Here is a 14,517-nt window from a genome sequence, read left to right on the forward strand (position 1 = left end):
AAGGTACCATACAAAAAAAGGAAGGTTGGGATTGAATTTGTAGGTTATGGGCCTAACTGTCTAGGAATTAGGGGCAAAAAAACAAGCAATTTTCTTGTTTCAGGACAATAACTTGAGTATAAGTCTATGGATCTCTATGAAATTTTTTCCACAAGGTACCATTCCAAAAAAGGAAGGTTAGGATTGAATTTTGGGGTTATGGTCCTAATCATGTAGGAAAAAGGGACCAAAAAACAATACTTTTCTAATAGTTTGTATAAATTGCTTATTTCTTGACCAATTTCAATGTGTTTTAATTCAAAGTCTTGAATTCTTGGGGTTCTTTAATCTGAATTTAACTGTGTATTTTAATTTTTAATTTTGGGGCCTGTTTTCAAATTCATCCACACTAAGGTCCAAAGGGTCTAAAATGAAACTTAGTTTGATTTTTACAAAAAATGAATTCAAGGGGTTCTTTATTTGCTGAATCTAAAAGATTTTGGATATTGAACCATAAAAGGTAAATGTCCAATTTGAAATTTTTAAGTTCTTAGACAACATTCACTATGTGTCAGATATCTATTCTGTGTCAAATATTTAATCACAATCCAAATTCAGAGCTGTATCAAGCTTGTATGTAGTGTCCATACTTGCCCCAACTGTTCAGGGTTCGACCTCTGTGGTCATATCAAGCTGTCCACGAAGCATTTTATTAACCTTCATCACTTTGCTGTATCCAGGATGGTGCCTCTATTGAAGAACCATGTAAATTTTTAAGAGGTGTGCTCTTCATCTTTACAAATGCTGTGATAAAAGTTTTTGTTCTAATGGGTACTTTTTATTTTAGAGTCTGAAAACAAATTTAAAGTCATCCAAAAACTTTAGTATCATTTTATGTTATCTTTAAAAAAATGCAAATGAATAAAATCTTTTAATGTAATAGAATTACCTTTTTGTTTAAAAATATTAGGTCCAATAAAGCCCTTGTCACACCTTTCCCCCTTTATTTATTTTCTGTTATCTTTTCCATTGATTAAAAGATGCTTTGTGTTCATGGATATATGATGCAAATTTAATGTCAATGGCTTTCCTATTTCAGTTCTTTATTTGTAATTGATTTGGAGTTTCCCATTGCAAAACATGAACTTTCTCATATTTATACTTATGAGAGTTTGAAATGATAATGAAATTATGAGATTTAACTCAGTTTTTCAATTTCAATGTGTTCTTCACCTGAACAAAAACTTAATGACCATCAAATATTTAGCAATCAACAATTAAGGAATGTTCTGTTTTGTTTTTACAGACAGGTCTACATTACTACTCTAGTTTAAATGCCTTACAGTACAAAAGAAAATGTTCCTTACTGGAGCCAATACTGGGATATATGCATGCACAACGAGCCTTCTTTCAGATGGGTCAGGATGCTGTGTGTAAAAAAGAAATAGAAGAATTCTTAAACAACATAAATGCTAGTGTACAAGGGTAAATATATTAAAACATGTTGAAACCAGACTTTAGAGGTGTAAACTGTTCCAATGATCTGCAGACTATAGCCTAACTGGAAGTAACCAGTAATATACATAATGACTGAAACTTACTTTGCTTTGCAGTGTACAGAAAGAACTACAGCAAGATACAAAGAAAACAGTAGATCTGATAGATACATTAGAACAACAAAGTGTGCAGCAATACCATGCTGAACCTAATCCTGAAATGCCATATATACCCCCAAATACTCAACTGGCACAAAAAGGGGGATACTTGTTCATACGCAGGTAAATACAAATATTTTTTTATTAAAAGCAGATATTTTGTTTTAATCAGACCTCTTAGAATAGAAAGCTAGAAGGAAGGGATATAAGGTTGACATGCTTTGATATTGCCATTTTATTTAAAGCACAGATAACTAATCATCAGTTAATCATACATGAGACAAAAATCCAGTAAAAATTTATTAATTAACAAATATCTGAAGAGAATGGCAATGTTTGCAATTTTTACTCATTTTATACAAAGTAGGATTTGATGCACTTAGAACCATAACTGTAATTGTCTCTGAAATTCTATTACCTTTATGTGGACAGCCAGACAATTTCTCCCAATACACATCTGTCATGAGAAAAGGGGTAGTGGCTTTAGATTGTGTTATGTATTTACAGATACATGATTTTAGAAAGACTATTTGTACTGTAACTCTTCCCTTTGGCCTGCCAGAATCTTTCTTTAAGTGCTTTCCAGCACTTTGATTGTTTATGGTTTATTTCCTTTTTTTTACTCATTGCATTATCTTCCATTTCAGATGATGCTATCTTAAGATAAGAAAACTTTAATAACTTTCAATAATCAAATTTAAATCTCATATGTGCATGTTCTTGATAGGTATTATTACTATGTGTAATGATATTGATAACAGTTTTTAACATGTTTACAGTAAACAGCTGATAGCCACCAGATGGGACAGGTGTTTTTTCTTCACCCAAGGTGGGAACCTAATGTGTCAACCAAAAGATGAAGTAAGAATGATTTGATTATTCCTTTTCTTTTTAGTGTGCTTCAGTTTATTGTTTCAATTATGTGTTGTGATTTTTTTATGCTTTTGTTTGTACTTTTGTTTTGTAGAATTGAAAATTTTAGATACCTGTACTATAAGATAGTTTAAAACCAAGTCAGATTTGAATATGACAGTCAGGCCTATCTGGTCTTCATGATATTTAAGTAGAATATAGCATTTAAAAAAAATTGTTTGATGGCACTGTTTATTATTAAATTTACAGACTTCATATGAATATTTCAAATTATAAACCATATTGTGCTGTTTAAATAAAAAGTAAAATTGACTAACATTTAAAGCTTGATATAGTGTATATATACACTTGGCCCTTTAATAATCTATATATTAACCTCTAGATGTGTAGATGTGATTGGCATTTTTGTGTTTTTGGATTGCTGTTTCATTGAGGCTTATCCCCTTACACCCCCTTGAAAATAATAAAAAGAAAAACTACCCACACATTTCTTTTTATATTAGTTTTGAAATTCTATTCATATGTGTGAAATGAATCTAGGATGATTGAATAATTAATTAAAACCCTACCATATGCCTTATATTATGAAGTTTTCGTCTGTTATGGGTCCCTTGTATGTTTATTATTGCAATTGTTAATTGAGAAATAATTGCATTTGAAGAAATCATAAATTGCTATAAAAATCTTTGCAAAACATCTGCTGCTGAAATTTTCCCAATAATAAAAACATTGCAAAAATTTCAAATAAAAATATATTTGGTGTATGGAATAATTGTAAGGTGAACATGTCTGTCAGGCAGGGTTCATTTTACCATGACCCCTTAGACAATGTCAAGTTTTTGTGGTTAAGTCTGTTTCTCAGATACTATAAGCAATAGGTCAATTAAATTTGGTGTATGGAATGATGGTTAGTGTACATACCTGTATGTATGGTAGGGATCAGCTGAATGTGATCTCATTGTTATGGATCATTGATAATGTTAAGTTTATGTGATACCTGTAGTAAAACAACAGGTGAAACATTTCCGGTGTATAACACTTTATTAATTGTGTGCGTCCCAAGTGATTTTTTGGATTAACTTTCATTAGTGATGCTCAAACACTGAACATTTGAAAGCCAAGGATGTATAAGACCTGAACATGTAACATGTAAAGAGATTTTGATCAAATGGGACCTAAATAAATAATCAATTTCATTCTAAGTTCGACTTAGCCTGAGGGAGTTGAAACCTAAGTTTCTCAATAATTTCTTAATTAATCAAATGAGAATTTAAGAAAAGTTTGTTAGAAATAGTTACTTTCATCATCAACATTTTATATTCAATATCTTTTTAATCTAAAGACCCAGCATAATTAATAGGATTTATCTAGGCATACTATATCAATGTGACCACTACAAATTTCAAACTGTTAGTAATCACTTACAGCAATAAAAATAGTGTAGTTAATAGTTTGATATCATAGATTATAGTGATCATTCACACTGCAAGAAGCGTATATTTTTTTATTTGATTCTATTTTTCATTTTATATTTTTTTAGAAACCATATATAGATATATATTTGTTATAGTTTTCATATGTAATATAAAGACCTATATACAGGCTATGCTTTACTCCATTCATTCACATTAAAACTATCTGTCAAACTTTATGAAATTTGGTATCAGGCTTAATATGAGCATGATATATAGTATGATGTGTTTTAACAACCATCATTCATAAACAACTGTTTATTCAATACTTATAGAGGTTTTTATTAGTGAGCAATAGAACAAAGTACGTCTTGTTTTTAACATGAATTATTTCATACTCGACAAAAAAGGTTTTTTTCATGAATTATTTCATACTGGACAAAAAAGGTTTTTTTCATGAATTATTTCATACTGGACAAAAAAGGTTTTTTTCATGAATTATTTCATACTCAGGACAAAAAAGTTTTTTTTCATGAATTATTTCATACTCAGGCCAAAAAAGTTTTTTTCATGAATTATTTCATACTCGGGCCAAAAAAGTTTTTTTTCATGAATTATTTCATACTGGACAAAAAAAGTATCTGTATACTGTTGATTCATTTATTGTCGAGCCTGCAACTTTTGTCACAAAAGCGAGACATAGTGATCCTACATTCCGTCGGCAGCGGCCACAAATATTTACTCTGTGGTTAAAGTTTTTGAAATTTTAATAACTTTCTTAAACTATCCTGGATTTGTACCAAACTTGGACAGAAGCTTGTTTATGATCATAAGATAGTATCCAGAAGTAAATTTTGTAAATAAAAAAATCCTGTTTTTCCGTATTTTACTTATAAATGGACTTAGTTTTTCTGCCAGTTCACTCTGTGGTTAAAGTTTTTAAAATTTTAATTACTTTCTTAAAATATCCTGGATTTCTACCAAACTTAGACAAAAGCTTGTTTATGATCATAAGATAGTATCAAGAAGTAAATTTTGTAAAAAAAAAATCCTTTTTATCCGTATTTTACTTATAAATGGACTTAGTTTTTCTGCCAGTTAACATTACATTCACTCTGTGGTTAAAGTTTTAAAATTTTTAATAACTTTCTTAAACTATCCCCGATTTGTACCAAACTTGGACAGAAGCTTGTTTATGACCAAAAGTTAGTATCTAGAAGGAAATTTTGTAAAAATATATTTCCTGTTTTTTCGTATATAACTTATAAATGGACTTAGTTTTTCTTCCAGTTAACATTACATACAGTCTGTAGTTTAAAGTTTTTAAAACATTTATTAGATTCATAAACCATTCGGGATTTTTACAAAACTTGGACAGAAGCTTCTTACAATCAAAAGATAGTATCTATAGGAAAATTTTTAATAATTTTTTCCCTGTTTTTGTGGAGCCTGTGACTAGCAGCAAAAGTAGGCGAGACATTTTGCGGTCGTATATTGGTATCACGTCGTCGTCAGCCGCATCGTCTGATGACATTTGGTTTCTGGAAAATAACTTTAGTATTAGTTAATAGAAATCTATGAAATTTAAACACAAGGTTTATAACCACAAACGGAAGGTTGGGATTGATTTTGGGGGTTATGGTCCCAACAGTTTAGGAATTGGGGGCCAAAAAGGGGTCCAAATAAGCATTCGTTTTATTTATTTTGTATAAATATTTCCTTTCTCTATTGGTACTGTACACGTATACCTAACAACAAAATTATTTTCATTTACCTGTGTTTAAAGTTATTGCAAATGGATGGTATTTTTGTTCGAGCATATTGTTTTTCTTTAATTGTTTAACATTTCTTACCGATATAACATATTACTTTTATTATTCTTCCCTTAGTTTATTTATTTTGTATTAAAAATTATTTATTTTGTAATATTATTTCCTTTCTCTATTGGTACTGTACACGTATACCTAACAACAAAATTATTTTCATTTACCTGTGTTTAAAGTTATTGCAAATGGATGGTATTTTTGTTCGAGCATATTGTTTTTCTTTTATTGTTTAACATTTCTTACCGATATAACATGTTACTTTTATTATTCTTCCCTTAGTTTATTTATATTGTATTTACATTGTGTCATAGGTCAAATTTATTTGTTCAGTGTATGTTCAATGGTGTTAATATGTCCTTTGATTGAGTTAAGCTATTTCAGTTGATATTTTATAGTGTGTCTTTCTATGTTGTGATCTCTCTGAAATTATACCACAAGTTTCCATACCACAAAGGGATGGTTAGGATTGGCTTTGGGATGTTATGGCTCAAACTGTTTAGGAATTAGGGGCAAAATAGTGAGAAAAAACAAGGGTGTCCTGGTTAATGGACAATTACTTAAGTACAATGTTGTGTTTGAATTACCTCCCTTACACTGCTTTTAAATTATGTATAAAGAAATGTTGTATTGTCTTTAGGTGATTAGCTGTCAAATTATTTTTAGAAGTTACTACCGGTATTTTAATCATTTTAAAAATGCTGATTAAGGTATATTAATTTTAGCCATGATTTTCTATTTTAGACTTTTATGATGTATTTAAATGGGTTATTATGGTTGCAAACTCCATTGGAAATTTAAATTGAGATTATGACCATATCTTGAGGGGAAAGAATTTTTTTTTGGAAAAGGGGGGAGGTTAAAAAAAAATTGGAAAGGGGGGGGGGGGGGGTAAAAAAAATTGGTGGTGGGGGTTGGGGGAGTGGGGACAATTTTTTCTCCTCAAGATTTCAGAAATCAAAAAGAAAATTTCTTCAAATATTTTTTTTTTGAAAACAAGGGGGGGGGGGGGGGGGGTGGTTGGTTAAAAATTTTTTTTTTGAAAAAAAGGGGGTGGGGGTAAAAAAAAAAAATTATGTGGGGGGGGGGGGGAGAGGTCAATTCGCAACAGCATAGTGTATTGCACAAAAGCAAAAATTTGAATATAAATTCCAATCATATAACCAATTCTAAGTTCTTTGACTACAGTTATTCGGTGTCAGAAACCTATTATGTGTCAAATATTGAATTACAATCCAAATTCAGACCTGTATCAAGCACGAATATTATGTCCATTTTTGCCCAAACTGTTCAGGGTTGGACCTCTGCGGTCGTATCCAGCTGCGCTCGGCGAAGCAATTTATTATTTTTGTTGGTGTCAATTTCGTAGATTGAGGAAAAGTTTTATTTTCATGGATATTTTATTTGTGGTTTTTCCAAATTCTGCATACAAGCCTACAGAAAATTTGTACTTCGTCAAACATTGAAATTAAATGGTTTACCTTTATCTATGAAATCCACCAGCAATTGGTAACCACAAATAATTATGAAGTTACAGTATCTGCTTTTGAAGAATATAACTAATTATTATGGGTTCATGGATAGTCAATGTGAAGTTTCTTACCATACCTTAAAATATTCCTACAGAGGAGCCACTGGACGTTAAGCAACCAAAAATAAATAAATCCTACAGAGGACAATGATAAACATGTTTACCTATTTTCTTGCATTGTAATGTTACAATTGTCAAGTTTTGAGATCAATATTGCCCAAGTGAAGCACATTGCTTCATGTTACTTTGCCTTAGAATTACCTGAGTTCTACTATTGTTTGATTTTAACACTTTGATAAAATTTAGATAAAATTAAACTAATGCTAGAAAATAATGTAGCATGTGAAATCTTTTATTTTAAATCTGATTGCCCTTAAATAACAATTTTAAATAAATTTAGGGTGTTCTTTATTATTCTGAAAACAATAATAGATAGATTAAAACTGTAAACATCAAGAATGACCATGAGATAGAATATAATAATGAATAGCACAAGAGACACTGTAAATTGACTATTTCTAAGAGTAATTGCGAAAAAGGTGAAATTTAATATCAAAATAGCATATTTTGCTAGGTGATCGATTCAGGCTCCTAAGAGCTTCTGTAACTTGAATTTATCATGACTTTATGCATGTAATAATTGTGACATGAGTTGACAGTAACTCCAAAACTAATCAGTTAATTTTGATCAGATTTACCCAGGATATCTATGTATTAGCCAAGATCTTGCATGTAAATTGTTTCCTCTTCTTTAATGGTACTGTTTCCATACCGGAACATAACTTATTGTTGTAATTTATCTTGTAATGGGTATGCAATTTGTGTCTGAACTTGTAATTTCCTGTTTCCTATGACAATGAGATGTTGCATGACAAGAAATGACATCGATATAGTCTCTATAAAATACCTAAGATATAAAAGGCATGGCTAATGATTCTACTAACTCTGTTACCATTACTAACACTATTTTACAGGTGAAGAAGACTGTCTTACAAGAAGTAAGGTTTTATATTGTTCCCTTCAATGTTGTCACACTTGTGCACTCATTTTTACCCTATGAATGTTTTTTATTGTCGCTTTTTTCCTTTCCAATTTTTTTTCTGACAAAATGTGGTTGGTATGATTTGCTTAGAATATTTGTTATTTTATTATGATTTGGTAAGAAAAAGATGAGGATGTTTTGTAGCTTTCATTAGAAGGTTTGTAATTCATAGGCTGTTCCTGAGTTTAGGGATCAGTTTATTGGGAAGCTTTTGTTTCATTTTAATGATTGATTCTGCTACAGGAAAATGCCATACAATTACTACTCCAAGATACATTAATTACAATATAAATTATTCATTTATTTGATTTTTATATAGAAATTGTTAGTATTATGACAAAACTTGTAAAAAGAAACACTTTTGCTCTTTGATAAATGAAACAGTTTTTTGACACTTTAGTGCAACCATTTTGTTAATTTAGATTGAGAAGAAGATATAAACTATAAAGCATAATTTATTACTATTTATTTGAATTTGTTTTTTTTTTAAATTGAAATTGAAGTTTGAAAATTGGCTTTATCATACCTTTGTCCTTTACAGTTTATTTTTTGCACTTTTTGTTTTTACAAAACTACTGGTAGATAGAATTAGATATATGTTATATAGGTAGATGTAAACCTTACATTGACACTGAGATCACAGTTAAATCAATGAATGTCATTATTATTCTTTCTGAGCACTCCGGCTTTCACCAATAAAAACTGACTGCCACTAAATAGCCAGTAGTGCTGAAAGTTGCATTAAACACCAATCAATAAATCAATCATAATTATGGATTTCTAGTATGAATATAAGACCAAATGCTATGGTGTTTTAAAAAGAATTTAACAAACCAACTTCTTGTACTTCAATTACTGCTTACTAAAACATATTTGATATCTTACATTTATTGATAAAGACTAGACATTAAAAATAGAAATGTCATGAGTCAAGAAAAAGATTAACATGAGATGATAGGATATATCAAGAAGACAACAACTTAAAAATACAGTAAAAAAGAACATTTAGTCTTCAATGAGAAACAATCTTCCTTGCAATATACCAAATGATAAATTGTACCCAAATATAAGATGGATTATAAAAGGTCTGTCATGTTCACCAAAACGAATAAAAAAACTATGACCTAAATCATGTGGACTGCTTAATGGAAGTGGTAAAATAAATATGTGCTCTCTTAGATTATATGAATTTTGCAGAGAAATCCTATTTTTCCATCCCTTTAGACATAGTATACACAAATACACTGGAATGATTTTAAGGCAAATATCAAGTGACACTCATATGTTTTGAATCATTAATTGAAAATTAAAATAGTATCATTATTTAAAAAAAACAGGTTTTCATTTATCGTTTAATTTTCCTATGCTATCTACACATGATAATAAATAAAAGAACATTTAGTTATGAAAACAAGTTCAAAATGCCTCTTCTGCTAATTTGGGAGTTATGCCTTTTTACAAAGTAATACCAATGGCCACTTCACTTTGTATTGAATTTCATACTGCAACATCATGAGCATGTAAGAAAAGCATGATTTTGTGCACTGCTCATATGTTTGCTCACAACTCCTATAGAGAAAAAAATGATGAAATATCTTAGAAGGAAAAATTCAAATCTGTGATGATGTCTGTCTGTTTCTTTTTATTATTATCTTTTTTGTAGGGAGTCTTTCCTCTTGGATTGACTCTAAACCCAAGGTAGAATGATGAGCCTGAATGGGTAACATTTCTATGGATTATTTTGATTTTTTTATTACAGGTGGCTGGTAGCTTATCGTTAGATTTAAATGAACCAGGCGTGTTGGCAGAACCTTATGAAACAGATGATAGAAGATTTGTTTTCCATGTATCGTCACCAAAATTAAGAAAGTAAGTCTTTTTACACCACATAAGTCGAAGTCAACTGTCCCTGGTATTTGTAGTGTATAGAGAACTTAATGCAATATTCACCACACTTTATTCTTCTTTTATTGTGTTTTCCCACATACATCTTTGGAGACATTTTTTATACTTCCATTCATTTGTCACTAAAAGATTGACTATCTTTAGCAGAAGTATTGGCAGAGCAGACAGATGTTGAAAGATTTGTTAATATAATACTATATATTGGTATCATTACTAAAATTAAGAAATTGAATGTTTGTCTCTGTCTAGGGTTGTCAATATGAACTTGAAGACAACTATATGCAGTATATTTTTCCTGAGAAATAATTCAAATAGGAGTACTTAAATATATGAAAAATCGTAAAATGGAATGAAAAAAAAAGTTATCTTCAGCTTCATTTTTCTAAAAATCCAGTTTGGCATTGTTGAATAATGGTCCACTTGAAAGAAGATACGGTTTTCCATATCAGATGATGATCTGAACGATCAGTAAAGTTATTGAAAATATAAATGGAAATCATTTTTATGACAAATTAAAAAGCGTTCATGATGAATTTTATTTTCATTTGTTGTTCATGGACATTATTATCCATTTGTATCTATAATATTTGTCAATTTTGTTTCTATAGATCAGTTGTATTACAAGCTGAGAATGAAAGAGAAAGAGATGAGGTAAGATAATTTAAGAGGGAGCAATGACGACTCTCAGCTTCCTGCTGATTGATTGATTGATTGATTGATTGGTGTTTGCTTTTCACTGCATCAGTGCAAAAGGCTATATCCCCATAAGGCTCCTGCCGAAAAAGTGAGTATCAGCCCATTCAGTCATACTTCAGTGATTAGAATTTTCATCCCCGCCTTTGACAGTAAAGGGTCATTATGTTTTCAGATCTGTGTATCTGTCCTTTCTTCTATCCGTTCTTCTGTATGTTCATCAGCCCCATATCAGGTTAAATTTTTGGTTTAAGGTAGTTTGTGGTCACTTCAAGGTAAAGTTTAGTTTGTACATATGTTCATCATGAAGTAAACTGTTTTATATATATGCCAAACAGGCATGGGGCGAATTACATTGCAATGTAATGCATTATATTACAATTACTTTGACCAAACCATGCATTATATTACAATTACAATTACATGCATTTATCAAAGTAATGCATTATATTACAATTACTTTTGCAAAGTAATGCCTTGAATTACACATTACATTTGAAAATTTTATTAGTGAATAGAAAAATAGTACATTTTGAAAAACAACTACAAGTCACAAAAGATTCTAGCATATGCAGTAACTGTTCCATGAATTGAATATAAGTATACATGTAAAAAGTCTATTTAATTTGACTTTTACAATTTTTAATTATTTTAACTTAATGTTGACTTTACTTTTATAAATATATTTTTTGTTGTTTTCCTTTAAATTTTAAACGAAATATTTAATTACTGTGAATTACTTCCCTAATTATAAAATAAACATAGACCTTAATTAAAATTAACATATTCTTAATTAATCAAGAAATCTTAAATTTGGTTTAGTTAAAACTCCAACAATATGTTAAAGATGTAGTATGTGAAAAAAATAATGACATGTAATGCCATGTAATGCATGAAATTACACAACTTTTTGCTAAAGTAATGCATTATATTACAATTACATGTAATGCACAAATTGCTGCATTACACATTACATGCAATTACTTGGAAAAATGTAATGCATTACCATGCATTACAATTACAAATTTGCATTACCCCATGCCTGATGCCAAAATAGATTTTTTGCTCAGATTTCATAGTTCACATACAAACATGGAAATGTAATTGGTAGATGGTAAGCTTAAATTTGGGTTTTTTGTAGTTTGTGGTCATATCAACTTGAAACTTAGTACACATGTTTCTTATAATGAAGAGAACTGTTAAGTAATTATGCTAAACTATGGATTTGACCCAGATTTCAGTTTACTGAACATGGAAATGAAAAGTGCTAGTGGTACATGGTTTTCTGTGAACACATATTCTTGTTTTGGATTTTTATGTGGTTTCTAGTAAAAAATTTGAAAAATTGAATGACTTTGTCAAGCCTTCATGGAATTTTACCAAAACTTGACACAAGTTTCTTCATAATGAAGAGATAGCACTCATGGGAATATTTTTCTTTTTCCTTTTTTTTTCTGATTAATGGACTTAGTTTTATTGACAGTCAACATTACACTTTTACACTGATTGCAGGTGTCACAGTCCAGACACAGGGTTCCTCGAATCTTAAAAAAAGAAGAAAATTGAATACTGCATTTATAAGAATTTTTAAATGGTTGTAACATGTAAGACTACAAAAAAGTATTCTCATTTCATTTTCTTTAATTTTTAGTGGATATGTACAATTAACAACATAGTAAGAGAGAGTGGCTATGTTAAATCAAAGTCACCACAGCAGCAGCAAGCCGTCAAAGTAAGTACAGTGATTTATATCGTCATAAAAACCACAGCCTGATTGTAGAAGGAAATTATCTCAGTGATGATAGTAAACATTGAATTACAGGACTGTGGTAGCTTAGCTGTGTTGCCACCTTATTTTAGAATCATTTTCTTTTCCATTAGGTCTTCTGTTAAAAAGATGATTTATCAATGATCATACTAAATTGCATTTTTCTTTTCATATTAAAGCAATAGACATGCAATATTTGTGTTCATATGGTACTTGTTGCTTATTAATATTACCAATGTATAATGAATGATAAATTGACCATTGCAACCTTCACCACTAACCTAATGATAATGTTGTCACCTTCACCAAAGCAGTCAAACTGAGTGGAGTAGTTTCAACTTGGTTTTGTTCTAACTGTCAACAGAATTAGTAGTCAAAGTGAAGGAAGTTCTTTAAATTCTGGTTTATTGGGGCTGCCTCCAAAGAGGTAATTTCAACTTTGGAATATTTGCAACTGACATCAAAACAGTCAAACTGTGTGTAGGACTATTAATATGGAGTACATTGATGCCATCACCAAGCAGTCAAAAAAAAAAAACATATATAAAGATGATATATAAAAAAAACATATATAAAGAATCATACCAATGTACAAAATTACTTTTACCAATGCAGAGATATTGAAACACATCTAAATATGCTTTTTTTCTACAGGAAAGAACACCTAGCACAACTAGCAGTACAAAAGAATCTGGTGGCAGTAGTCCAGACATGGCCAATGTAAACAGGTATAGTGTTATTGTATAATCAGCTGTTAGTATAAGGTCATAATTTAAATGTTCAAATGTAGGCAATAAGAAAATTAAAGGAGATATTTTTTTATAATCATCAACTCTTTAAGATCCCTAGTTTTTTAATCTAAAAAAATTTGGTAATCTAACTCTTTAAGGTCAAATTATCCCTTTTCATTAAAACAATTATGATTTCTACCTATTTCTTGCTCTTTCATTATTTAATTGTAAGTTATAGTTTGTGTGTAGAAGTTGTTGTCTAAGCATTCTCTGTTTTCTTAATAAAGCTTGCCCATTACACCAGACATGTTTGTTGTAGATATTCATTATTAATGATTAGACTTATTTGTGAAAGTAGATTGTACAAAAAAAAGATGTTTTATGATTAAATAATTAAGATTAACTGCAATAAGTAACATGAATATTAGGTGGGGATCGAAAACTAATCCCCCTCTAGAAAATATTCCAAGGGGGGCCGGGATATCTCCCTATTGGAGTTTAGAATGTTAACTATTTTTTTTTATTTTTTGGACATATGCATGTAAATATTTGCAGATATTTTGCGGTTGTTTTGTATAGTTTTTTGAGTGCATTATATCTTTATTTTGAATGTTTTGATTGTTGTGATGTGTTCTTTTCTATATATTTTTTTATTAACAGTTCAGCAAGTTTAGGATCACCGCATGCTCCTAAACCAGCACCTGCAACAAATGATATGTTGTTATCTGATGTTCCTATACAGTTTGATCTTCAACCTTCTATTGATGATATAACAGATGTCACTCCTAATCTTCAAGGTCCACCAAAGTTAGTCTGTAATACTATTATCAGTAATATATTTCTGATTCACTTCAGGTAGAAGAATTAATCAAATAGGAGGTATATTCAGATTGATTTACTGATAAATAAATTTCCCTGTTACAGTAGATTCGTTTTTTTTCTCATGGATACTGATTTTCTTGGATTGAGAAAAAAGATGTTTTTATGAGTTATGCATACAGATAGAAGCCTATAGAAAATAAGTACTTTGTTGAACATTTAAAATTGGTTTATCTTTATCCATGAAATCTTCAAAAAATTAATACCTGATGAATTATAATGAATC

General features: G+C 30.0%; 1 protein-coding gene across 7 annotated transcripts in view; it reads left to right on the top strand.

Moving 5' to 3' along the window:
* The window catches only part of LOC127721683 (DCC-interacting protein 13-alpha-like), a 52,158-nt gene that overhangs the window by 24,484 nt on the left and 13,157 nt on the right, over positions 1 to 14,517 (top strand). For 4 of the 7 annotated variants that reach the window (XM_052228481.1, XM_052228498.1, XM_052228507.1 and 1 more), the window contains exons 8-16: positions 1,286 to 1,464; positions 1,593 to 1,757; positions 2,414 to 2,495; positions 8,248 to 8,271; positions 10,075 to 10,184; positions 10,829 to 10,871; positions 12,565 to 12,645; positions 13,336 to 13,409; positions 14,073 to 14,219. In XM_052228481.1, the coding sequence (XP_052084441.1) occupies positions 1,286 to 1,464; positions 1,593 to 1,757; positions 2,414 to 2,495; positions 8,248 to 8,271; positions 10,075 to 10,184; positions 10,829 to 10,871; positions 12,565 to 12,645; positions 13,336 to 13,409; positions 14,073 to 14,219 (905 nt within the window). The remainder of the gene's footprint in view (positions 1 to 1,285; positions 1,465 to 1,592; positions 1,758 to 2,413; positions 2,496 to 8,247; positions 8,272 to 10,074; positions 10,185 to 10,828; positions 10,872 to 12,564; positions 12,646 to 13,335; positions 13,410 to 14,072; positions 14,220 to 14,517) is intronic. The other 3 variants (XM_052228489.1, XM_052228518.1, XM_052228502.1) reach the window with 2 other exon arrangements.

The sequence above is a fragment of the Mytilus californianus genome, unplaced genomic scaffold (genome assembly GCF_021869535.1).
Source record: "Mytilus californianus isolate M0D057914Y unplaced genomic scaffold, xbMytCali1.0.p SCAF_1, whole genome shotgun sequence".
NCBI lineage: Eukaryota > Metazoa > Mollusca > Bivalvia > Mytilida > Mytilidae > Mytilus > Mytilus californianus.